This window comes from Lepidochelys kempii, chromosome 2, assembly GCF_965140285.1.
Source record: "Lepidochelys kempii isolate rLepKem1 chromosome 2, rLepKem1.hap1, whole genome shotgun sequence".
NCBI classification, from domain to species: domain Eukaryota; kingdom Metazoa; phylum Chordata; order Testudines; family Cheloniidae; genus Lepidochelys; species Lepidochelys kempii.
Genome location: NC_136381.1, coordinates 195,651,818 through 195,679,593, shown reverse-complemented (window position 1 = coordinate 195,679,593; position 27,776 = coordinate 195,651,818). Strand labels below are relative to the sequence as shown.

Sequence of the window (27,776 nt, the reverse complement as noted above, 5' to 3'; positions counted from 1 at the left end):
TGAAGCCTTCCTCAAGGGAAAGACAGGCCTTAAAGACTGTAGGCACTGTTCTTGTCCCCTCTGAAGGGAGCCTGTACCTGCTTTCCAGTATACAGCAGGTCCTCGAGGTGGAACCTAAGTGTCTGCCACCAGGCAGATCTCCAAGTGTCCACCCTTGAGGCAGCAGACCTCACCACTGTGGCATGTATCAGCAGCCGAGGGCAGCTGAATCTGATGGCAGACCAGTATGTACTAGCTTAAGCTCCTGCTCTGTGTGTTGAAGATGTGAATTTCCTAGGGTCGAGCCTTTCAAAGCTCCACTTGGCTATTGAGTCATAGATTACCAAGCCTTCAAAGATGGCAGTCCCGGTGGTCAAAATCCAAAGGGGGATTCCAAATGAATCCCAACATCACTGGTCAAGATTCTGGGGCACAGTATCGTAATTGCAGCTGGTCACTTCTTGAGCAGAGCCGCCTCTGCAACGAAGGCCTCATGGGAAGACTTGGCAACGGGTAGCTGGTCCAAAACAACCTTCTTGGGCACTGGTTCTTGGCTCAGATACCTTAGGCATGGCTCAGATAAAATTCTTACCCAGATTCAGCTCAGCTTTCTTGGAAATCTGCCAAAACTGGAAAGGCTCTTCCCCCTGTAAGTTTTTGCTGTCTTAACACACATGCATTTGGAATCAGATGAATCCTTTGGCTCATTTGAGTCGGAATATTATCCACCACCACTTGGCCTGTCCCTACCCAAGCAGCTGGAAAGGGGAAAATGGCTTGGAGAATTGTTATTTCCTCAAAGCACTGAAGCTACTTCAAGAGGTGCTTGCATCAAAGGCCATCATTTCCTGCACTAGCAGCACTGTTCTCAGGATAAGGCTGCATCAACAGAACCCCCAGACACAGCCTGTCTTGATGTACTCTGCTTCAAAAAGGTAAAACCTCCACAAATAAGTCATTCTCCTTGGTTTCAAGCTCAACTTACAGGAATCTATAATCGGGTGCCTCAAGGAGTGTACTCTCCCATCTTTCTTCAGTGCATAGTGTGACATCCACAAGCAGTTTTGGTGTCCCCTACCTAACGTGGTAAATGTAAAGGTAGAAGCCATGAATAGCAGCCATCTGTTCCAGGTTCTGCCACACTGTAACATGGTTTAAAGCAGCTAAGTGGCCTGCTTTCCTAGTTCAAATGTGTTTGAAGAAAAGAGTATTTAAAAAGCATGAAACTTTTTTCCTGCACTGAGAATACACGTGCTGAAAGATCTGAAAATTACAAGGCACAGAAACATCTTAATTCAGTTATGAGTATACCAAGAAAAGAGAGAGCAACCTCAGGAGCATTGAAGCACAATAGCTGAGGCAGTAACTAAAACAGACACAAATATACCTAGCAAGTACCAGAAAGCTGAGGCACATAAATGCGAAGAAAAAATAAGGATACCAAATGCCTGCAGAGGGGCCAACATGCCAGAGCAGGAAAAGACACGCTGGTGGGCCATAAAGGAACAGAGCATTTGCCAAGAAATCTATCCAGGCAACTGTGCGAGACGAACTGGACTGTAGGGATTTTAAAGAATACACTTTGTGCAAAGAATGGCGCAGAAGCACACCAAACGGACGTCTTTTGCTGAACATAGTCAAGCAGGACTGCGTGCCTGCAGAAAACAGCATGGAAGCAAAGGGAAGCCATGCAGGGGTGTGAGACCATGGTGGGGGGGGAAGATAGCCCCTTCAAAACAGGGGAGGCATGGGGGGCACACAGGGTTACATGCCTCTGCAGCTAAACACCACCTCCTGGGTCCTAGGGTCAGTTATGCTCCCCTTCTGTGTGCCTTCCTGTTTCCTGTGCAACAGTGAGTGCTGGTGGTGTGGGAAAGGGGTGGAGAAGAAAAGGGGATAGGGGAATCATGAGCCTGGCCTGGGGCATCCCTTTGGCAGCTTAATGGACTCCCCTGTTAAGCAGGGTCATTGAACCCTTGCCCTGACATGTCCTACTGGATTCCTCTGATGAGCCCCCCACACCCAGACCCCCTTCCCACTGATTCCCAACCAGCTGCACCTGGACCCCAACCCCATCAAGCCCCACTCCCCCAGCACCCAGACCCTCCTCCTCCCCACACACACACCCTGCTAACCCTCTACTATCACCACCTGGGTCCCCTGCACAGTCCCATTGCCCCTGGAACCCCCACCCCAACAAGGTTCCATGCATCCAGATCTCCCATTGAGTAGCCTCACCCAGATTGCCCCACACAGAAACCTCTCACCCCACACTTGGATCCTGCTGGGCTGAGCCTGACCACCCACACCTGGTGCACCTGGCACAGAGGGACAGGGCCTCAGGGTGTTTCTGAGGTAGGCCCAGCCCTTGCACTTTGTCAGGGTCAGGTGCAGCCTCCCTGCCCAGTCCCTGTACTGGGAGAAGTGGGAACTTCAGGGTGATCTCCCACCTCAATGCAGCCAGGGGCCTGTGCTCTCCACTGCCATGCTAGAGCCACATTTATTTATTGACAAAATTTGCTTAATTTTAAAATATTGTGTGCAGAATTTTTAATTTTTTGGCACAGAATTCCCTCAGGTGTAAAGTCTTATCTTTTAAGGTTATCAGAACAAAAATGGAATAGATCTTCCCACCACATTTCTCCAACTCATCCGTGTCACTCCTGCTTATCCCAGTTGTTCATCCTACATAGACTTGAGTGAATGTAGACAGCGGTAGCATCAGTGCCACCAGACGAGGTTTCGGCTTCGTCAGACTTTGTCTAAGAGCAGGGCTCAAGCCTAGATCTATATAACAAAAGCTCCAAGGGAAATATACATTAGACCCAAGCTTGTCTGGCTGAGGCATGTCCAACTTCAGAACCACAGAAATGAAGCCATGTGCTGAAAAAGGTAGCCGGCTGTACAATACAGGCTGTTGGCTCTTCTTTACAGCCAGTTTCTTTTTCTGGTTCTCATGTATTAGCACACAATTGTGGTGTGTGGATTTTCAACAGTGGAGGAATATTTCAAATCAAAATGGTCTTCAGTGAAACTGAAAAAAAATTCATATTAGATTTTGTAACGTCCTCTTTCTCCTCCTCCCCCTTCACATTTTTAATCATACAAAAGTTGAGGGACTCTATAAATAGTTTAGGCCCAAATTTTAAGCGTTGAATTCATATTTTATTTGTTGGGAAAATGCAGCCACTGGTAATAGAAGGGCATGAATCCCATTATCCAGAGCTGCTGTTTGAATGGTATCTATAGGAACTCATCAAGTTTCATGGGAGGAGCAGGAATCGATCACGTCAAGGATCTTTTACAGAAAGATACACTTAATAATATAACAAATGAATAAAAGTGATCTTCAGGAAGTTAGATACCCCTTGATAATATCCTTTCTAAGGGTCTCCCTACTGATCAAAATAAAGCGCATTACCAACCAAAATTAAGACTAATTGTTGTAGCCATTGCAAGAGTGTCACCACCAGGGCTTCTCTGCACAGTTCACACCCCATCCTTACCTGCAGTTGGGTGGTGCTCCCCCAGCCACTAGCTGCCACCTCTTCCCCCACATCTAGCAAGCCAATTGTTTAAAATTAATTTAAAACAGAACGTTCCCTGTTTGATATCATGCACTGTCAGGAGAAAAACAAGATTTCAATGGAAGGAGATCACATATGCAACTGAATGTGGTAAAGAAAAATATTGTACATCTACAGACCTTTGAGCAAATGGTGCCATTTTAGCTACATATTTCAATGGAAAGCAACAGCATCCAAATTGCTAAGTGAAAGAATCATTTATTGACAGAGATGTCAGTTTATGTAATTTTAATTCACATAAATTGTGAAAGGAGGGCTAATCAGAAGTGACTGCCAGAGTATTTTAAAGTTTTAACAAACTTACATTTTTTGGCTGAACAGTTCTACTTTAAGGAAGAAAAGATTGCATAGGTTCTACATGTGTGCACAAAAAAAGGTAGATCTGAAATACATTGAGAGTCGCATTACATTTAAAAGTGTACACCAGCTACCCAAAAATTATTCACTTGCAGGTGCAAGACAGACATTAGAATAACCTACAGAATAAGGCTGGTTACTGCTTAATAGTAGAATATACATAGAATATATATTTTATTAATCAGAAAAAATAAAGTGAAGACACTTCTTGAATTTATTTTTGAAATCTATTTTTGATTCAGATATTTCAAACATGAGCACTGTGCTTGCCTCACAGGATTTATTCTGGAAAACTGACAGTGGTAACAGCATCGGGGGTTCTCCACAGCATTAAAAAACAAAAATTTTATTGGAGCATAAATGGAATGGTCTCGCCATGCGGTAACAAATAACCATGCAGAGAAGAAACCCTTAATAAATTTGAAGTCCAAAATTAGTTAAAATTCACCTTAAAATAAGAGCTACACATCTTTGTAGCATTGATAGTCATACTGTGAAAGCTAAGGAAAGGTCCAGTCCTGCACTGCTGACAAACGTTTGAGGTCTCTAATTCCTCTTTGTCATCAATGCATGGCCAAGTTCTTTGGTGTTTGAAAATTAAAGCTACAGTTTTGAGGGCATACTCCAATTATGATCTGTTTAATTCTGCATTTTAGACTGTTCTTCATAATGTAATCTACATTATAGCTTGTTAATGTTTCCAGATACTTACCGGACTAACCTCTTTAAAACAAGAGTGGCTCCAAGCAATATAAATGAGTTCCTGCAGACCACAAAGTATATGAATTCTCCTGAAGTTACCTATAAGTTCATCTCTTATCACAGGGGCATCATTTTAACATAATAATTACAGAAAAGCATCCACTATACCTAAAAATAAAGCTTTCCTTACAAACAATATTTCTGTACATTAAAACATCCTGTACAGTCTACATTTCTTTAAAATAGGTTTTTAAATATTTAAGAAAACCCCTAGATTTTTATGTGCAGAGAAAAGTATGTACAGGCAGATACAACGTGGCTTTAAGAGATGAAGGAAACTACAAGCTATTTAATAGAGATCTGAAGTTCATTAAGTTGAAAGATCTATTGAAGGTCAATTCCAAGTTAACAATGAATGGTGCATTCAATTACATATACACCTGAGTATAACTTTCTGACTTATCCAAGTAACCTTAATAATCTACCAAAATAACTAACATAAAATGCAGACACAAGTGAACAGATGAGCAATGCTTCAACCTAAATATATTTGTCTCGTATCTACAAGCAACTATATTAAGAAAGCAGACAAAAGGCACAAAATTAGCCAGTACTACTGAAAGTTAGGCATTCATGCTACTGTTCATTAGAAATATATTGGTGTTTATAAGGGTCATTGTAGAAGTAAATTAAGCACTGAGCAGAAGTCAGTTTACTACATTTTTGTCCATTACTGTACTTTCTCTTGAAAATTGACACATCTCACTTTAACTGAAATGCAGCTAAGCATTAATACACTGTATATTCTTAGAAGTTCACTTTCTTCATCTCTCAATGGTTTACTTACAAAGTAAAATCAAGCTATAGATTTTTACATTACAAAACAAATCACTGCCCCTAGTATTTTTTAATTTACTAAAGCCCTTATTTCACCATGAAGTAGTAAGTTAGCAAATAATGTCTGGTGTAAAAGAAGCATTTTCTGAGAAAATGTCACAAAGCCATCAGCTGGGCCTAAAAAAAAAAAGAGAAGAACCAAAAATACAAAGCTACAACACAAGATTGATGGGCTGTAAAGCAAGTTCATCCAATGACGTTGGCATTCCCTAGCATAGTGGTGTTTCACAGAGAGATCCCCTTTCCCACAGTCAAGGGGCTGACAAATGGCCTTGCAAAATATTAAGCATCTCTTTGGAATACAAACAGAAAAAAAGAACAATGGATTAGTACAAACAAGGTTCTTGCAATGGTATTGCTACTTTTTATAAGATGGCAATAAATGCATGCTTGTAAGTGAGTCACAAGGACAGAAAACATGCTCTTAAACCAATAGCCCAAATGTATTTTTGCTTAGGTCACTTGAAGTGAGCCATTTAACCACCTTTAGACTATGAATGACTGCCAATGACAAGTCACATTTTATAAGTGCAAAACGTTTTTGGCAAAGTGAAAAATATAAAACCTCAAACTGTACTAATAAAAAAGTATTCTTAATTGCCAACATAGGGCCTGATCCCACAAGCAGACAACACACTGAACTCTCATTGACTTCAACTGAAGTTTTGTGCACATAATGTTTAAAGGATCAGGACCTTAATCACTGTTAGTGTGTGTATAACATGTTTACATATGCATATCAATCAATACAGTAGGTGTATATATGTATATATACACACAAAATGGCTATTGAATAAACTTGAGCTTGTAGCTGCTTTGAAATTCATCAATCAAGCTTCTTATTTATATCTCGTTGTAACAAAACTATTCAATGACACCTGAAGGTTATATACTGCATCGTTTTAATGCCTCTAAGATGGGTTTGTTATGAGACAACAGTGCGCTCTCTCTTGTCAGTAGGACTTCCAGAGGGGATTGAAGTATATCCAACCATCACCCTGTAAGAAAATTAGGGAGATTTTACAAATGAACCTTTCACTGTTTAAAAAGATATACACCACACTACTAAAATAGAAGCTAAAGAAATACTGTCAAGATATGGCTGTCTGAAAACTTTGTACCTACTACAATTACAAACAACATGTAAGACTGCTAAAACTAAATGATATTAGTGAAAGCCTTTTTCACTTTATTTTGTACAACAGATAGCACTCACTGCGTGTGTAGAGTGAGTTTCACCTGTGTTGAAAAATTCCTTATAACTATCAGTAGGGGAAGATGATAAAACCTTAAAAATTACTTGACAAGAATGTTTTAGAAAAATTCTAAGTCGTGCTAGCTAAACGGTGCTCTTATCAAAAACTGGAATTTTTTTTTAGTTTTTCTATTTTTGAAAACAAGTATTTTCTTTGCATTTTATCATATTCTGCATCTCCAAAAGGAAGAGAATATTTTTACCTCATTTCCATTCCATAAAAAGAATCAATCAACCCAGGAGTATTACTAGACATGGTTCAAAAATAACTTGCTCAAACTTCCACAAAAATCCTAAAAGGCCCTGAATATATTAGATCATAGTCTACCCTCAATCTGCAGAACAACTTCCACCATTGTTAATGGGGGCTGTAAATGGGAACTATAAGAATAAGGGTTAACATTTAGTCTACAGTGTAAAATATTTCAATACACAATTGTTTGTAATACGCTAGAGATCGGGATTTCATTATACATTCCCTTCCTAACACTTAAAGCCTGTGGATCCGACTAGTTAAAAAACCACTGAAGTAGTTTAGATGCATATTTTAAATGCTGTAAACAAAACCAGTAAAAACGTCAGTAACAGATAAGATGAAAGAAAACAGATCAACTAATATTTTCGTCCACTTCTTTAAAAAAGGTGAACATTTCTTTGCAATTGTGGAAACCCAAACAGCGAGCTTGACCAAGAACATCAGAACCAGAAAATGAAAGTGACCAATCTAGTTTCATCATCCAAGATGAATAGCATAAACATACGTAATTGTAAAAAATATTTACATTTAAAAAACTTTAAATGGTATTAGTAACAGTGATTTTCTTCTCAATTGCCTGATTTTTGTCCTCCAGTTTCCTTTTTAAAGTAACTGGAGCATCCAGACACTGCTGCTGATAGGGACAGTGAAATCCTAACACCCAGATATAAAGGGCTTAACTGTTGACTCTTTCTTACTGTCCCCATCATGTAATGTACATGAATAATCCCATTGTGTCCAATGGTACTACTCACATAAGAATGTAAAAATGGCCATACTAGTCAAACCAAAAGTCCATCTAGCCCAATATCCTGTCTTCCGACAGTGGCTGGTACCAGATACTTCAGAGGGAATGAACAGAACAGGGCAATTATCGAGTGATTCATCCCTTATCCTCCAGTCCCATCTTCTGGAAGACAGAGGTTTAGGAAAACACAGATCATGTCGTTCCATCCCTTGACTAATAACTAGTACATCTTGACTAAAAGCTATTGATGGACCTATCCTCCATTCATTTATCTAATTTTTTTAAATCCAGTTGTACTTTTGACCTTCAGAACATCCCCTGGCAATGAGTTCCACAAGTTGCCTGTGCATTGTGTGAAGAAGTACTTCATTATGTTTCTTTTAAACCTGCTGTCCATTAATTTCATTCAGTGACCTCTGGTTCTTGTGTTATGTGAAGGAGTAAAGAACACTTCTTTATCCACTTTCACCACACCATTCTTGATTTTACAGACCTCTATCATATCCCCTTTTAGTTGTCTCTTTGCTAAACTGAACAGTCTTTTTAATCTCTCTTCAAATGGAAGCTAATCCATACCCCTAATAATTTTTGTTGCAGTTCTCTATACTTTTTCCAATTCTACATGATCTTTTCTGAGATGGAGAGACCAGTCACCCAGCTTTGTGAGATCCCTTTGTAATTCTTCGCAATCATCTTTGGACTTAACTATCTTGAGTAATTTTATCTTGAGTAATTTTGTATCATCTGCAAACTTTGCCACCTCACCGTTTACTCCGTTTTCCAGATCATTTATGAAGATGCTGAACAGCATTGGTCCCAGTACAGATCCTTGGGGGACCCCACAATTTACCTCTCTCTACTATGAAAACTGACCATTTATTCCTATCCTTTGTTTCCTATCTTTTAACCAGTTACTGATCCATGAGAGGACCTTCCCTCTTATCCCATGATTGCTTACTTTGCTTAAGAGCCTTTGGAGAGAGATCACTGGACCACCCTTGTCCACATCTTTTTGACATCCACAAAGAATTCCAATAGATTGCTGAGGCATGATTTCCTTCTACAAAAGCCCTGCTGACTCTTCCCCAACTTATTATGTTAATGTATGTAACAGATCATTCTGTTCTTTACTATAATTTCAACTAATTTGTCTGGTACTGAAGTTAGGCTTACTGGCCTGTTATTGCCAGAATCACCTCTAGAGCCTTTTTTAAAAATCAGCTTTCCAAATTAACTATCCGCCAATCATCTGGTACAGAGGCTTATTTAAGTGATAGGTTACATATCACTGTTAGTAATTGTGCAATTTCATATTTGAGTTCCTTCAGAACTCTTGGGTGAATATCATCTGGTCCTTGTGACTTATTACTGTTTAATCAATTTGTTCCAAACCTCCTCTACTGACACCTCAATATGGGGCAGCTCCACAGATTTGTCACCTAAAAAGAATGGCTCAGGTGCGAGAATCTCCCCCCACCCTACATCCTCTGCAGTGAAAACCAATGCAAAGAATTCATTTAGCTTCTCCACAATGACCTTATCTTCCTTGAGTTCTCCTTTAGCACTTCAATCGACCAGTGGCCCTACCGATTGTTTGGGAGGCTTCCTACTTCTGATGTACTTTAAAAAATGTTGCTGTTAGTTTGTGTGACTTTTATTAGTTGCTCTTCAAATTCTTTTTTGACCTACTTAATTATACTCTTATACTTGACTTGCCAGAGTTGATGTTCCTGTCTATTTTTCTCAGTAGGCTATGACCCCCAATTTTTAAAGGATGTCTTTTTGTCTCAAAACTGCCTCTTTCACTCTGTTTAAAAATGGTGGCTAATTTTGTATCATATTTTTTGGTCCTCTTATTAGTTTTTTTCTTTATTTGGGGGACAGAGTCATCCATCTGCTGTCCAGACTAGGAATCCCAAGAAGTGTGCTGCTTGCCTAGAGCTAGAATTGCCACTGAGACTCATCAAGGCCTCGGACCGCTATCCCTTCCTACTTAACTACATGGGCATCAACGATACTGCCTAGAATGACCTTGAGTGGATCCCTACAGACTACATGGCTCTGGGAAGAAGGATAAAAGAGTTTGGGGCACAAGAGGTGTTCTCATCCATCTTCCCTGTTGCAGGAAAATGCCCGGGTAGAGACCGAACAGCATCACGGAAGTAAATGTGTGGCTACACAGGTGGTGTTGGCGAGAGGGCTTTGGCTTCTTTGACAGCGAGCTGATGTTCCAGGAAGGAGGATTACTGTGCTGGGCTGGCTCCATCATCAACTACTGGGAAGAGCATCTCTGGACATCATCTGGCTAACCTGAGCTTTAAACTAGGTCCTATGGGGGATGGTGACAAAAATCCCGCCAATGCGCATCTAGGCTCAAGTAACAAAGGCAAGGGGAAGGGGCTAATTTCTGGAGAAGTGTCTAGAAACCACAACTGCATTAAAAAGGCAAAAAGAAAAGCAACAGGGAAGTATGCAAAATATCTTCAATGTCTGTATACAAATGCAAGGAGAACGGGGAACAAGCAGGATGAACTGGAAGTCATGGTATGTGAAGAAAATTATGACTTAATTGCCATCACAGAGACTTGTAGGACAAGCATTAAGGGATATAGCTTGTTCCAAAAGAATAGGTCTGGGGGAAAGGAGGAGGTGTTGCACTGTATGTCAAAAATGTATATGCTCACTCTGAGATCCAAGGGGAAGTGAGCAACAGACCTACTGAGTGTCTCTGGGTGAAGATAACAAGGGAAAAGAACAGTAATGATTTTATGGTGGTGGTCTATTATAGGCCAACAAATCAGGAAGAGGAAATGGATGAGTCATTCTACAAGCAGGTAACAAGATTAGCTAACACATATGAGCTAGTATTAATGAGGGATTTTAAATTCCATGATATCTGTTCAAAGACTACTGCAGCAAAACGTAATATATCCTGCAAATTCTTAGTGTGTGTAGGGGACAGCTTTCTGAATCAGAAAGCTGAGGAAACTACTAGATGGTCATCCATTTTGGATCTGGTTTTGACCAACTAGGATGAATTAGTTGTGAACATAAAGATGATCAGGAACTTGGGAGGAAGTGGTCATGATTTGATAGAATTCAAAATCCTGTGGAAAGGAGGACATGAGAACAGCAAAACAAGGACAAAGGACTTCAGAAAGGCAGATTACAACTGACTCAGAATAATAGTAGGCAAAGTCTCACAGAAAGACCAATTAGGAAGAAAAGTCGTTGAAGGAGGCTGGCAGTTCTTAAAAGATGTAATACTAGAGGCTCAACATCAACCTATCCCAACACAGAGGAAAGATCAGAAGAGCCACCGGAGGCCAATGTGGCTGCAAAAGAAGCTTTTTAGCTACCTAAAAAGCAAAAGGGATACATACAGCAAATGGAAGGAGGGGCATGTCACTAAGGAAGTATACATGGGAAAAGCGTGAGCGTGTAGGGACAAAATTAGGATAGTCAAGGCAAAGAAGGAGTTACAGCTGGCAAAAATGTTAGTGACAACAGGAAAGGGTCCTCAGATATGTCAGACAAAACAGAAAGATCAAGGACAGTGTAGGTCTGCTGCTCACTGGAGAAGATGTGCTGGTAATGGAAGATGATAGGAAGGCAGAGCTGCTCAATGCCTACTTTGATTCAATCTTCTCACAAAAAACGACCAGAAGAAGAATAAAGTTACCATAGACAATAAAGGGGAAGGGATGCAGATCGGCATAAGTAAATAACAAGTCAGATCTTTTGACCAACTTGAATGAATTCAAATCAGCGGGGCCAGATGCTATTCACCCCAGGTTGCTGAAGAAATCTCTGAGCCACTGGCAATAATATTTACAAACTCATATGTGATAGGAGAGGTCCCAGAAGACGGGAGAAGGGCTAACGTAGTGCCCATCTTTAAAAAGGGGGAAAAGGAGGGGATGAGGTACTATAGACCCGTCAACCTGACTTCGATACCTGGGAAGCTACTAGAGCAATGTATAAAATATTCAATTTGCGAATACCTGGTGGATGAAGGGGTGATCGCTAGCAGCCAGCACGGATTTACCAAGAAGAAATCATGCCAGACCAGTTTGATTTCCTTCTTTGACAGGGTAACTAATTTGGCGGATAAGGGAAACGTGGTGGATTTCAGCAAGGCTTCCGACACAGTCCCACATCATATTCTGATAAGTAAGCTGGAGAAATGTGGACGTGACAGAACTACCATTAAGTGGATACAGAATTGGTTAAACCACCACAAACAAAGAGTAACTATTAATGGAATGATGCCAGATTGGAGGGAGGCCTCAAGTGGGGTCTAACTGATCGCCATATTTGGGGTCAGGAAGGAATTTTCCCCTGGGTCAGATTGACAGAGAGCCTGGGGTTTTTTTGCCCTCCTCTGCAGCATGAGTTACTTGCAGGTTTAAACTAGGGTAAATGGCGGATTCTCTGTAACTTGAAGTCATGATTTGAAGACTTCAGTAATTCAGCCAGCTAGTAGGGGTCTATCACAGGAGTGGGTGGGTGAGGTTCTGTGGCCTGTAATGTGCTAGAGGTCAAACTAGATAATCACGATAGTCCCTTCTGACCTTAAAGTCTATGAGCCATTGCTTAGCATCAAGCTATTTGCTTTAAATGGCCAAAAATATGAATTTAGATGTCTAATCATAGAGGCCAAATTTATAAAAATTCAGGCATAAATACATTTAACCAAAGGCAGGCAAAAGACTGCTTAAAAAGGAGAACAAGGTTTACAAAATCTAAAATAAATGTCTGATTGTTTTTTTAGGAGTCAAAGTTTGGAAAGATCAGAGAGATTTAGTCACAGTCACAATGGTACATACCAAAAGCTGATTTTAATTGTTTGCGTGCACACACTCCTCACTGTACTCTGGAACTCCACTACATTCCTATCTTAAAGCAACAAAGAAATGCTTTGGTGGGATTCACATTACCTCGTTGGTAAAATATTTTGGTTTCCAGGGTGCATTAATAGCCACACGTTGCCTCTCCTCTGCTCGCTGCCTCTCCTCAAGACGGTGTTTGTGCTCCGTTGCTGTATCGATATTTCCTTCTTTCAGGGAGTTGGTGACATGTTGCCAAAGATGCCTGAGTGATTGATCACAGATAAACACAGACAACATGGAATGAGAACTCCTCAGCAACAGTAAAGTACCTTGTAAAGAGGAATATACAACTGCAGGATAAACTTGCCAGTACTTTTTCACATAATGATGGTGTGTTCATTATCTGGCACTCTACTTGTACCATCTCAAACAGACTTCGAACTATCACTTTTTTAATCCTTTTCATTGTATTTTAAAACATACTGTTAACTACTTTTACTGCAGTCATGGCTTAACATGTCTATTGTTTATAATATTTTAAAGCTCAAAAATACATGTATTTTCCCCCTATTTAGCAAGTGTGAATTCTCTCACCCCATCGTATTAAACTATGGACCTGATTTTCAAATGTGTTCAGCACTCAATATCTGGCTACTTCATTTAGGTGCCTGAAGGGGAGCTGTTGGGTGCTCAGCTCTTGAAACCTTGGCCCTACATCTTCAAATCAACATGACAATTTTTGATAACTGCTTTGTGTCCAGACCTGTGTGTAGCTCATTAATTAAAATATCGTGCAGTGTTTGACCTGTGCACTAGTTAGCAGAGGAAGCACACCACAGTCCTTTTGCATCTGTTACTTTAAAAAGCTTCTACTTCTGAACTACAAAGTAGTATATTAAAATAACTTTGGAAGATAAAATGTCAAGGACAGTCCCTACCAGGTTACAATAATGTTCAGTTTAGAACCAAATTTGGTCCTTATTTGTTTTACAGTGTGCATACGAATGAAGTGTGTGTCTGGCCAGCACAGAACCCCAATTTAGAGTGCAAGTAGTAATGTTGTGCAACATGTAGAAAAATGGACCAAAAGCTGTCAGAACACTTAAGTTCCTCTGCTTCAGGGCATAACTTTTGTTATGTGTAATTTTCAGTGGTGTTTAAGTGAGCCATTATTTAAAACTGATTAAATTGTGAGTAATCAGACACCGACTGAGTATTTACAGTCCATCTGCTAGTGTCAAAAATAAAACAGATACACAATGGAACTTCTGGCTTCCTCAGTCACACTTTTTTTTCTGGTTAGAAGACAGCAAAAAAAACCAACGTATTTATGAGAGAGGGAGCATGTTTATTAGCTAGAACATTTCATCTGACCAAGTACACCCATTTGTAAAATGGATAGAATGTATTCATTCATTACAAGGTAAAGCTTCATTCATTCAGTCATGCTCTTTAAGATTCTCTCAAATGGCAACTAACAGGTGCAACATTATGATTCAATAAAGTATTGATCTTCTAGTGACAAATACATAAATGAATATTTACAGTAAATTCTAACACAAGTTCTCTGATATAGTGTGTTAAAAAGTCAGGTAAAAGGTGTAGATGCATGACCATTTTTTAAAGTATTTTTAAGTTGTGTACAGCCAATAATTCTAATATACAGCTGTAAGAAATAGAGATGAAATTGAATATGCAGAAATGACAATTCAGCAACTCACAACGAAGCAGACATAGAAACTGTATTGATTACGTTTCATTTTTAAACTTTACGAAATCCGCACGACCATTTTTTCATTTAATAACTAAATAGCAGTTATATTGCAGTTTATGTATCAAATGTTGTTCTGAAAAATCTGTGTATGCAGCTTTCACTACTCACTGCCTATGAGAATTTACACTACCCAAAACAAGAGCTTGACTGGATCACACGTGAATATGCAATAGTTGCTTCCGTATTAAGTTTTTGTCCAAGCTTCATAAACAGAATTCTCTCATGCTCATAACCTCACCTTGATTCAAATGGACCTTGTTTTGCTATTGGTCTAATCTTTTTTCGGATAACCGGCAGTTTGGTGGTGTCAATCACTTTGGTTTCTCCATTGCTGTATGTAAACTCCAGTGTGCCATTCCATTCTCCTTGTGCCTTACACACGATGGTATTGGTGGGATTGTGTTTCACTTCTGCTGTAACCCTAATTCCAATATGACAAAAAACCAAAATAAAATATATAGTTTACCTTAGTGCCAGCATATTAAAAGGACTTTAATCCACTAAATTCAAACGGGAACAGGTGCAAACAAGGGCTACTAGGATGATCCGAGGAATGAAAAAACTACCTTATGAAAGGCAACTCAAAGAGTTTGACTTGTTTAGTCTAACCAAAAGAAGGCTGAGGGGAGATATGATTACTCTCTATAAATACATCAGAAGGAGAAATACCAGGCAGGAAGAAAAATTATTTAAGTTCAGTATCAATGTTAACACAAGAAAAAATGGATATAAACCAGCCATCAACAACTTTGGGCTTGAAATTAGGCAAGGTTTCTAACCATTGGAGGAGTTACGTTCTCAAACAGCCTTCCAAGGGGAGCAGTGGGAACAAAAAAATTCTAACTAGCTTCAAGACTGAGTTTGATAAGTTTATGGAAGGGATAGTATGATAAGACTGCCTACAATGGCATGTAGCTGATCTGTGACTGCTAGCAGCAAATATCTCCAATGGCCGGTGATGGGACACTAGATGGGGAGGGCTCTGAGTTACTACAGAGAATTCTTTCCCCACATATCTGGCTGGTGAGTCTTGCCCACATGCTCAGGGTCTAACTGATCACCATATGTGGAGTCAGGAAGGAATTTTCCCCTGGGTCAGATTAGTGTGTGTGTGTGTGGGGGGGGGGGGTTGCCTTCCTCTGCAGCACAGGTTACTGGCAGGTTTAAACTAGTGCAAATGCTGAATTCTCTGTAACCTGAAGTCTTTAAACCATGATTTGAGGACTTCTGTAATAGACCCCTAACCTCTGGCTAAGTTACTGGAGTGAGTGGGTAAGGTTGTGGGGCCAGCAATGTGCAGGAGATCGGAGTAGATGATCATGATGGTCCCTTCCGACTTGAAAGTCTATGACTCTGAGTGTCCAAGCAATTTTAAAAATCAACTGAAAACAGATATGTTTAAAGTAAAAACAGAAATCTGACTTTGTTTTGTCAAAGAGAGCAAGTGCAGACTGTGTGTGGTATATCTGTGCTGACATATTCCAGCCATAGATCTTCTAGCATATTTTCCTCTCTTTCCCTGGCATAGCTGTGGCTCGAGTTAAAAATATACCTCAGTCTGGGTTTTCAGTGCTAACTCAGAATTCATAGAATCATAGAATATCAGGGTTGGAAGGGACCCCAGAAGGTCATCTAGTCCAACCCCCTGCTCCAAGCAGGACCAATTCCCAGTTAAATCATCCCAGCCAGGGCTTTGTCAAGCCTGACCTTAAAAACCTCTAAGGAAGGAGATTCTACCACCTCCCTAGGCAACGCATTCCAGTGTTTCACCACCCTCTTAGTGAAAAAGTTTTTCCTAATATCCAATCTAAACCTCCCCCACTGCAACTTGAGACCATTACTCCTCGTTCTGTCATCTGCTACCATTGAGAACAGTCTAGAGCCATCCTCTTTGGAATCCCCTTTCAGGTAGTTGAAAGCAGCTATCAAATCCCCCCCTCATTCTTCTCTTCTGCAGGCTAAACAATCCCAGCTCCCTCAGCCTCTCCTCATAACTCATGTGTTCCAGTCCCCTAATCATTTTTGTTGCCCTTCGCTGGACTCTCTCCAATTTATCCACATCCTTCTTGAAGTGTGGGGCCCAAAACTGGACACAGTACTCCAGATGAGGCCTCACCAATGTCGAATAGAGGGGAACGATCACGTCCCTCGATCTGCTCGCTATGCCCCTACTTATACATCCCAAAATGCCATTGGCCTTCTTGGCAACAAGGGCACACTGCTGACTCATATCCAGCTTCTCGTTCACTGTCACCCCTAGGTCCTTTTCCGCAGAACTGCTGCCTAGCCATTCGGTCCCTAGTCTGTAGCTGTGCTACAGTTTGCTATAGTGGACTGGAGTTTGTTTGCTATAGTGGACTGGAGATACATTTAACATTGTGTTAAAAATACATCCAGATTTTAAAGCTCAAAATCTGATCCCCCAGAACCTTAACATTGTTACATACTGATGTGAAAGGTCCCAGATTCAAAGTATCTATATTTGTTTTTTCAAACCTACAAATCACATTTTAAACAATTTTCTTAAATGGAAAAGCATTTATGGGATAGGTGATTACCTCACATAAACCACCTTGGATGCTGCTGAACTTGTTTGAGAACCAGCAGAAGCAGCACACTCTGGAATGAGGTGCTGGCAGATACAGGAAGGTTTTGTTTTATTTTTTAAAACACATGATAAAACACTTTATAAATTCAATTTGGCTTTTGCATATTAATTACACACAAACACACCATACAATTTTACAGTAATAAATACAGAACACCGAAAAAGTTTTCAAGTACACTAACATACACTACAGAAGGAAGCAACCCGACAGACAGCAGTTTCAATACCTGTGAACTTTTCCTCCATAGAAAGGCTTGGTGTGGAATGTGACAGTAGCAGAATAGCCAGTCTTGGCACAGTTAATACTGACTTTACCTCCAAGCTCCACCCACGGAATGGTAAGTATAGAACGTGCATAGGCACTAGGCAGTGTGAACACATATTCTTCCTCATGTTCCATTAAGTAAAGAACACCTAGGAGAAAAAGGTTGGAAAGTGAAATGATACTAATGTATTGATGAAAACATGCAGCCACTGGCCAATTATTACCAGCAAACGGTCATTCCCACAGTCAAAGTAATAGGAGACCCTCACCATGAAGTCAGAGTGCCTCTACCAGTAAACCTCCCTCAGAAGAAATCTACTCAAACATAAAAAGGCATGCCTTCAGTTCTGAATTTTAACCAAGTGATACTTCAAAATGATACAGGATAATTCCATTTGCTGATAACATAGGTTATCAATAAAACATAAGTACAAACCGGTAAGACCAAGAAAAAAAAAATCTCATAAGAACCAACTCAGTAAGTCTGCAATACTTTGTAGTTCTCTTTATCCCCATAAAAAAAAAAGCCCTTTTGGGACAAAGAGCCCTAAGGAGAGTGGTCTGTGGAAGGAAGTCACCTAGAACTTTGCTCTCTCAATATAAGATACTTTCTCCCATGCATTCTTTCTAGGCCCCGCATCCAGTAATAGAATGCACACTAGCCCACGTACAGAACACATTCACCCCTGCCACCACCTCCTGCCAGGCCTCTCAACTCCGCTCTCCCCTTTGATTTCATTCTTTTCTATATGGGGTCTTATGCTGTCCTCATCGCTGTAGTATTTGAATGCCTTCCATCAGAACATTGACATAACCAAACATCTGCCACATGTGGTTTATTCTCTCTCTCAACCTCTCCCCAGGAGAAGCCTGTGTGCAGTGTAGTTCCCTTCAGTTCTCCTTGGGATCCTACCTGGTGCCACCTGATCCCACCCTGCTGCACTAGTTTGCTCTACTCTTTGCTGCATGTGTGACTTGTCTGTGGCAGCCGGAGCAGCACTTTGAATCCATCTGGCCACAGCGAGAGCCAGCAGCAAGTCAGAGGATCTCTGCGTCTGAGGCTTGGTCCACACTACCCACCCCTCAGCAACGTAGGTATACCGACCTAGCACCCAGTATAGAGAGGGCAGGAGGGCTTCTCTCACCAATATAGATACCGCCTGTTGGTTGGGGGAGGAGGGGGAAAGAGTATCTACACTGACAGGAGAAATTCTCCCGGCAGCATAAGTAGCGTCTTCATTAAGTGCTGCAGCTGTACCACTGCAGTACTGTTAGTGTAGACAAGCCCTGAACCTCTACCACCACTTTGAGTGGTTCTGTCCCATCATCACTGTGGGTGGGTTTTCAAAACAAAGGGCATTTGTAAAGTACAGCAAATTGTGAACAATACAAATACATACTGCATACACTGCACATAAATTCTGCAATACCAAATAGCCTTGGTCCAATAAGAGATATTATCTCACCCACCTTGTCTCACCAAATACCCTTAGCAGTTCATCTTAGGAAAGGTCAGTCATCAAAAACAAAGTTAGTTTATCGACTTTGATTTTAATACTTCTTTTATTTTTCTTTTTAATAGCTTCCTAGGAGCCAAAATGGTGGCTTTGGAAAAAAAACCAAAAAATCTTTGCAACAGAGATTTTAAAAAAATAACCCAGCACACCACTACATACTTAGAATTCAGAGGATCTCTGACCATCAAATAACAATTTTAATGCAAATTGGATGGAAAAACCTTTACAATATCTGTTTGTGGGATGGATAGCTCAGTGGTTTGAACATTGGCCTGCTAAACCCAGGGTTGTGAGTTCAATCCTTGAGGGGGCCACTTAGTGATCTGGGGCAAAAATTGGGGTTGGTCCTGCTTTGAGCAGGGGGTTGGACTAGATGAACTCCTGAGGTCCCTTCCAACCCTGAGATTCTATGAATTCTATGTTTAGCTATGGAACTGTATTAGTGTTAGCCATTTTCCTCACAGTATTGGGTAAAGTTCACAACATAAAATTAAATTAGTATTTTATTTTTGCAAATATAAAAATATATCATCAGTACAGGATATAAAGACAAACCTAAATGATTCAGATTAAAAGAAGGAGTTCTGCTATAGCATTATTTAAAATGTGGTACTCCAACCCATCAGACTAGGCAGAATAAGGAGTTTAGTCACCTCAACCCTGGAAGTGTTCCCTGAGGCATGTAAATGTCTCTAGCAAACCATCATTGCTCTCTGGAGCTGCTCTTGTTACTTCTGTACGCTCAACCTGCCAATGATGAAACGGCCAACACCTCTATTCCCCTAAGCGAGTCTGACACAAATGACCTGGAAGATGTATGGAAGGTGGGACAATGCAACAGCACAAGCACAGCAGAGTGATGGAGGAAACCATTTTTAATCCATCGCATTGGATGGTCAAAAGTTTCCACTTTGCATGTTGTAATCTCAGCACCACCATGAATAAATACTGACAGTATGGAAAGTAAGAATGAACGCACTTAACAAGCAAGCTGTGTGTGTAGCTTTTTTTTTTTTTTTTGGGGGGGGGGGGGGAGAACGGCGATGGTGGGCAAGCTTCATTGGGTGTGTCTACACAACAAAATAAAAAATTGTGGCTGGTATGTGTCAGCTGGCTCGGGCTGTGGGGCTGCTTCATTGCTATGTAGACTTCAGGGCTTGGGCTGGACCCCAGGCTCTAGGACCCTGAAGGGTGGGAGGGTCCCAGAGCTCAGGCTCCAGCCTAAGCCTGGAAGTCTACACAGCAATAGAACAGCCCGGCAGCCTGAGCCCCATTGTTTGCATGTGTGCAGGAACACCCCTTTCCAAAACGTTACAAAAAAAAGCTGAAGTACATACTTTGCTTAGAACGACTACAGGAAAGTTTACATGGGAAGAAACCACTACTACCACGCTGAAAATGTGCCATGTAATGGCAATTGACATTCCTGTACCTAAACAATTCAGATTAAAAGAAGGAGTTCTGCTATAGCATTATTTAAAATGTGGTACTCCAATGTGGCAATTGACATTCCTGTACCTCCTACTAGTGACAGCCTTATTGCTGAAGAATTACATGCCTAAGCTGCAGCATAAACACAAACCAACATATGACCAGTAAATCAGCATTAAAGCATTTCATTCTTAACCAAAAAAAAAAAAAAAAAACCTTAAATTTTACAGACATATTATCATTTTAATTTTTAAACCATACTTAATGTATCTTCCATAATTTTCTTTGACTACTTGAAAACTCCAGGCTGGCTTCCCATTTTCATCAGATTCTGCTTAATTGGAGAAACTGTTTCAGGGTAAACCAATGAAAGGTATTTTATTAGCCAGAGCCTCATATACAACAGGTGATAGTGCCTCAGTTATTTTTTGTCCCTATAAGAGTCCAAACATGGGCAATTTAGGCCCAGGTCCTCAATGGTATTTAGGTGCCTAACTTCCATTGGAAACAGACACCTAAAAACCTTTGAAGGTCTGGGCCTTAGTCTCTCTCTCTCCCCCCCCTTGTACAGGCAAGTGGCTTTATTTACAAACACTTTTTTTTGCCATTTAGGTTTGATCCCAACCCCACCAACTGGCAAAGATTATCACACTGTGTACAACAGTCGTGTAGAAGTCCTGTCCCAAAGTTTGACACTAATTAGTTATTGCACGGACGTACCTGAGCACTCTGTGGTGGCTACTTTAAAATAAAAAGATACTTTCACTGATGCATTTTGAAAGATATCTTTCTTTATCCCCTTTTCACACCACCCAAGAGATGGTTTTCAAATTACAAGGTTGCAAACAAATAAGGAAAAATACATGGTAGCTTAAATTTTGCTCTTACCTACTAATTTTTTTGGCATACATCCCTCGAAACACATACTGTATTAATGCAGAAGGAGAAGTGGTCTCAGCTCCCAATATAAGTGTACTTTCAGTAAGATGACCATCACTCAGAAATGCCCATTTTATAATTCCCTTACGCAATCATATGCATTTCACAGTTCATCCATTCTGCAAAGGGCCTCTCCCTATTTGGACTTTCAGTCTGCTGTGCTGATCACAAGTACAGTCTTCTTCAGGATTATTAGCTTACAGTTCTGCTTCACGTCTATCCCCTGCATTGTAGACTAATTTCAGTCCTTAAAAATTTACACTAGCTATTTTTAGTACCACACCATTGATGACAGTATCCATAATGGTATCCATGCTAGAAAATACCATCAGTAAAGAGCTAGAATTTAAAATATTGTATAAGACTAGCCATTTCGTGAGCAGAGAATAACTAGCTTTCTGCACATCATGTTAGTCTGTCACTTCTTAATGCAGCTACTTCAGTCTTACACTGGCTAATCAAAGCAAAATAAATGAGTGTCGGGGAAGAAGAGGGAGGGATTTATTAGTCTCAGAAGTATTAATGCAGCTGATACAGGTAGCCCACTGCTTTGCTTTCTGTTCCCTTTTTTAAAAAGAAGCAGAAGCTACAATTATGAATACAAATAAATAAGAAGTTTGGGAAATACAAACCTGAAGCCACTTATAAGAACAGTTCTCAGACACACTATCCATGGAGTCAAAAGGTAAAAATTTCAAAAGCAGTTAAGTCCCTTTTGAAAATTTTACCCTAAATCTCCTTTACACATATCATAAAAGAAGAAAAGCAAAGTGAATAGCATTAAACTGATGTAGGTCAATTTCTTTTCTAAGAGCAGGATCTGCTATAGCTTGGTTCTCCAGCCTTCACCAGTGCAGTTGTTCCATTGGCAGAACTGTGACACGGGAATAAAAATACATAATACTGATGGTTCACTGCTTCCTGAGAATGGTTCCACAATTTCAGTCTGAACTGCTGCAGTTTCCTCTTGCGTAGGCTGGTCTCTGGGATTAGCCCTATACAGAAAGCCAGGAGACCCAGCAGTTTGACGCAAACTCTGATCTGAGGATGAATGTAACACATCCTGACTGCCCACTTTTCCATGGGGAAGATTTTAACTATGGTAGTGTCAATGTAAATTCTCATATGAGTGATTGCCTAGGGACAGCTCTTCTTTAGGGAGATAACATTGTTAGTCATCACGGTACTAAGAGCTTTCTGTGTAGCCATTTTAGAATCTGATTGGGATAATCCCAGATCAGTATGTGTGCACATTTCCTGGGTGCTGACGCGCACAATCAACCATCACCAATAACCCAGGGCTGATGGGAGGACAAAATGAAAGTTCGTGAGATCACATGGTAACCTCAGGAATTTTTGTTGGCATTGAGCCAGGCACCTCTCTCCAGAACTGTTACTTCATAGAATCATAGAGTATCAGGGTTGGAAGGGACCTCAGGAGGTCATCTAGTCCAACCCCCTGCTCAAAGCAGGACCAATCTCCAATTTTTGCCCCAGATCTCTAAGTGGCCCCCTCAAGGATTGAACTCACAACCCTGGGTTTAGCAGGCCAATGCTCAAACCACTGAGCTATCCCTCCCCCCCCATACTTGAGTGCTATGAGATTCCTGGATACGATAAAACCTGAGAGACAGTCTCTTAACTTTTATCTAAACATCCCCATGCGGAACAAATAACATCCTACAAAAGGACTCTGACAGAGCACTGAGAACCAGCAACTGAACCAGCACTCTGGACACTGCAAATGCAATTAGTTCCCCTGGAGAGGGCCTGACTGGGGGAAGGAGTGGCTAATTACTAGGTCAGCCTGGGCTGGGGAGCACTAAGGAGCTCATTAGCCCATTAACTGCAAGAGTAGAAAAGGAGCACAGGAAGGACGTGTAAGTGACCTGGATACTATATATTTTTAGCTGACTAAAATCTAGGAATATCTAGATGAAATTACTATAAAGTGGGTGCACAACTGGTTGAAAAACCATTCTCAGCAGTTATCAATAGTTTGCTATCAAACTGGAAGGAGGATATATCTACTGGGATCACACAGGAGTCTATCCTGGGTCCAGCCCTAGTTAATATTTTCACTACTGACTTGGATATGGAGTGGAGAGTATGCTTCTAAAATCTGCAGATGACACCAAGCTGGGAGAGGTTGCAACTCATTTGAAGGACAGGATTAGAATTTAAAACGACCTTAACAAACTGGAGAACTGGTCTGAAATCAACAAGATGAAATTCAATCAAATGCAAAGTACTTCACTTAGGAAGTAAAAATTCAATGCACAAATACAAAATGGGTAACAACTAGCTAGGTGGCAGTACTGCTGAAAAGGATCTTGGGGATATACTGGATCCCAAATTGAGTATCAGCCAACAACGTGATGCAGTGCAAAACAAGGCTAATATCAATTTGGGATGTATTAACAGGAGTGTTGTATGTAAGACACAAGAGACAATTGTCCCATTCTACTTGGCACTGGTGAGGCCTCTGTTAGAGTAATGTCCAGTTTTGGGTGGATGTGGACAAAGTGGAAAGAGTCCAGAAGAGAGCTACAAAAATGATAAAAGGTTTAGGAAACTTGACCTATGAGGAAAGGTTTAAAAAGCACACAAAATACATTAAAGGCTGTTATAAAGAGGACAGTGATCAATTATTCTCCACATCTACCAAAGGACAAGAAGTCATCACCAAAATCGGTAGCAAGGTAAATTTTTTTTAAAAACAGGTTAGAAAAACACCTGTCAGCGATAGTCTAGGTATGCTTGATCCTCAGTATGGGGTTGGGGGGGGTGGACTACATGACCTCTTGAGGTCTCTTCCAGTCCCTCTCCTGCAAATCCCCTTCTGATGCTGTATGTACTTTGTGAACTGATTTTCCTACAATATGTATTGATGAAATACACAAATGAGATGTTAGGTCAATAGTGCAATAATTAACTGCAGAAGAGACATGTGCAATTTAATGCTTTCCTCTGTTTGCTCAGGGATCAATATGAACAACAAATCATTCGGGGTCATCGATGGCCTAGAGCAGTTTCCTAATGTAACAGGCTCCTCTCACTTCATCTGTGTTATTCATCACATCTGTTCGACGGGGACTAAACGTTTGTTCTGATTAAGGCATAGATGACTGCAGTACATCAACAGCTTCAATGATTCACACAGTGAAATCATGAAATAGTGGCACACTAGAATCTCACTCCGATGGTCTCATGAGTGTTTAAATCATTTGTGCTACATTGTTTGTTTGACAATCCTTGAGGAGCTCTACCTAAAATATATCAGAATTGGAAAAAGCACAGAGAAGGCCAACAAAAATGATTAGGGTATGGAACAGCTTCCATATGAGGAGAGATTAACAAGAGTGGGATTGTTCAATTTAGAAAAGAGACAACTAAGAGGAGATCTGAGAGAGGTCTATAAGATCATGAATGGTGTGGAGAAAGTGAATAAGGTAGTGTTATTTACCCCTTTACATAACACAAGAAATATGGGTCACCTGATGAAGTTAACAGACAACAAATTTAAAACAAACACAACACACAGTCAACCTGTGGAACTCATTGCCATGAGATGTTGTGAAGGGCAGAAATATAACTGGGTTCAAGAGAGAATTAGGTAAGTTAATGGAGGATAGGTCCATCAATGGCAATTAGCCAAAATGGTCAGAGACGCAACCCCTTGTCCGGGCATCCCTAAGATTCTGACTGCCAGAAGCCGGGACTGGATGACAGGGAATGGATCACTCAAAAATTGCCCTGTTCTGTTCCTTCCCTTTGAAGGACTGGCCATGACCGCTGTCAAAAAACAGGATATTGGGCTAGATGGAAAAAGGAAAGAGCTCTGAAATCCTTGGATAAAATATATTGTAAATACAAAATTACTACTACTACTGCTAAACTACTACTAATTTTTAAGCTAACTCCAGCTGTCTGAAACATTTAACTATAAAAACCCCACCATCCTGCTAAATTAAGAGTAATTTGCTCCCATGGAAGTATGCATTCCATGAGCTGCAAAACCCACAACAGATTATTCATTCACTGCTATTAGCCGTATTCCCTCAGAAAAAGGTGTAACATCCCTCGTACCAAATCCTTCCCAAGTTTTAAAGCTTCCTTTCCAATTTTTAAAGTTATCACCTAAAAATATACACACCGTTTTTTTAAAAGTTAGCAGCCATCTGATAACGTAAAACAAAGAAACCTACAACCCACAACAAAAGTTTCAACTCGATATTCTTTGTAAAATTAACTGTTAAGCCTAATTCACAGGGCTATGAATTCTGCATCTTCATGAATTTTGCTGTCTTGCAACAAAACAATACATCACAGTAAGAAAGGAACCTCAATGGTTCTATACTAGACATGCATTAAACATTGCCTTTTCACTAAACCATGCAAAGATTTTCTGCCCACCGCAATGTCTGTTTTGGTGGCTCTTTGCAACGTATAAAACTGTATAATGTAAGGAATGGTTACTTTTGCTCCCCCTATCCTTGTAAATTTAAATCCCAATGCCATTCTATTTCAACACATCCTCTTTTTAATTTCCATTAAAACATCAGTTATTAACCACCAGAGCGTGGCATTGTTGAAACATCAATTTTTATTTGCAATGCACCCCTGCTACTCTCATTCAGAATGACCTTTTAGGTAAGGAAACTGCTAAACTGGCTACAGTGTACAATGGTTTCATCAGGTAAAGCACTTTCTAGGTGAAAGCTGAGACACCTCATTTCACTTGTAAACCACATTCAGAGACGATGGGATAGGACAGAAAGCAACTGTGCACATGGATTTCCAACAACATCACCTCTTGCATGCTGATTTCTATCACTTCATGTGTTCGACTCATCTGGTTGATATTTACATGGAACAAAGAAACAAGACCAAAAAAAACACCACCACAACACTGGATGGCCTTTGTCATCTCCAGACTGGATGTTGTAGAGTCAAAATACTGATCTACAGCATTTGTATGAAGGGATCTTATGTCATTAAACCTCACAATTATTTAAATTCATAAAGAAGCTTCTATATTTCCATATTATTCTTCTTCAACATACAGACTTATTCTTGTTTTTAAAAAAAGTAATGAAACACCCTTGCCCCCCACAACATTATTATTGTGATGAACTGCAAGGAAGAGGTTTCACAATAACCACGGGAATATTATCAATGTATTCCTGACACAATCTAGTTCCAAGAATTCATTATACACTATGCAAATAGGCAACAGCAGTGCAACAAATCTCTCGGCAGTCACCAACAAAAATAGTCACTACGTGCTCAGAAACAAGGTTGTTAAATACATCCTGGTTTTATGTGTTCTTCAACGCACAGGTCATAACATAGTTACAGGATGAAATACAATTGTTCTGTTAAATACAGCAAGATTATGTTTGCTATCCACTGTACAACTGTCTGAATCTTGAAGTACAGCAAAATTATTTCAACTGTCCAGTGCACTATCTGAAATAGATGCTTCCATACACTGAAAAAAACCTTCTCTAAATTTAGTATATTCAGTACCTGTGGAGAAACCTGTGTATTAACTTAAAACTATTCAAAATACAGACATAGGTCAAATTTGAGACCTTATTGAAAATACAGGGGAATTACCTTTCCAATAACATACTGCAGAATCTAAAACTCCTAATAGTCAAGCAGAAGTTCAAGGACAACACACACACACACGCCATAACTTTTTAAAATATCTGTTAATGCACATGTGATGTTTCATTCCATATTCTTTATGAAAATATGCTTATGATATGAATATGACATAACCCATCTTGCATAAAGTATAGCTCAGTTATGTGAGATATCATTGGAAAGGTTATGATTTACTGAATGTAATTATCCAATTTGTATGCCTGTATCATTTCTGTATCTGAAGTTAGGAATATTGACTATGTATCCGTATTTCAGCTATTTTACTTTGGGTGAAGCCCACTGCTAACACTTCAGGTACAACAATGGAAAAGCCAGACAGAGCTCATGGCCCATCAGCGGGTATAATGGACTGCAGAAAGGGACTCATGGATGCTGTAATCCTACAGAGTCAGGTGGTCTTGTCAACTGATACTAAACATTACCTGGGACTTCTTGTAACTTTCCACTGGAAGGGAAGGGGGGTCAAGTTTGGGAAACAAGGGATTCCCACCTTATGTCAATCCTATTTAAGCATAGGGAGGAAGGCAAGCAGGACGACTCCTCTCCATGGCCTGTCTGCCAAGAAGAAAGACTGCAAAAGCCCCCTGAAGGGAAGGCGGGGGGGAGTCCAGACTGAGACAGGGGTCCAGTCTGAAAAAAGGAATATAACTGGAACTCTGAACCACAGAAACTTTGCAACCTGCCTGAAACAATATCTAGGGTGAGAAATACTATTTGTAACCAATTTCCTTTGTGAAACTAGATTAGTTTGCATTTTTGATTTCATTTGCTTAGTAATCTGATTTGTTCTGTTTGTTACCCCTTTTACCACTTAAAATCTGCCTTTTATAGTTAATAAAATTTGTTTGGTTTATTATTAAACCCAGTTTCTGTAATTTCTAACTGGGGATGCGGGGGCAAGAAGTTGTATATACCTTCCTCCACATTGAGGGAGGAGGCCAATTTCATAATAT

At 40.2% G+C, this 27,776-nt stretch overlaps 1 protein-coding gene across 2 annotated transcripts in view; it reads right to left on the bottom strand.

Annotated features, from left to right (window-relative positions):
- Positions 1–3,727: 3,727 nt before the first annotated feature.
- The window catches only part of OSBPL10 (oxysterol binding protein like 10), a 185,308-nt gene continuing 161,259 nt past the window's right edge, over positions 3,728–27,776 (bottom strand). For both annotated transcript variants that reach the window (XM_073333363.2, XM_073333364.2), the window contains 4 exons: positions 17,223–17,409; positions 14,626–14,808; positions 12,722–12,875; positions 3,728–6,520 (listed from right to left, as the gene is read on the bottom strand). In XM_073333363.2, the coding sequence (XP_073189464.1) occupies positions 6,476–6,520; positions 12,722–12,875; positions 14,626–14,808; positions 17,223–17,409 (569 nt within the window). In that variant the 3' untranslated portion in view covers positions 3,728–6,475. The remainder of the gene's footprint in view (positions 6,521–12,721; positions 12,876–14,625; positions 14,809–17,222; positions 17,410–27,776) is intronic.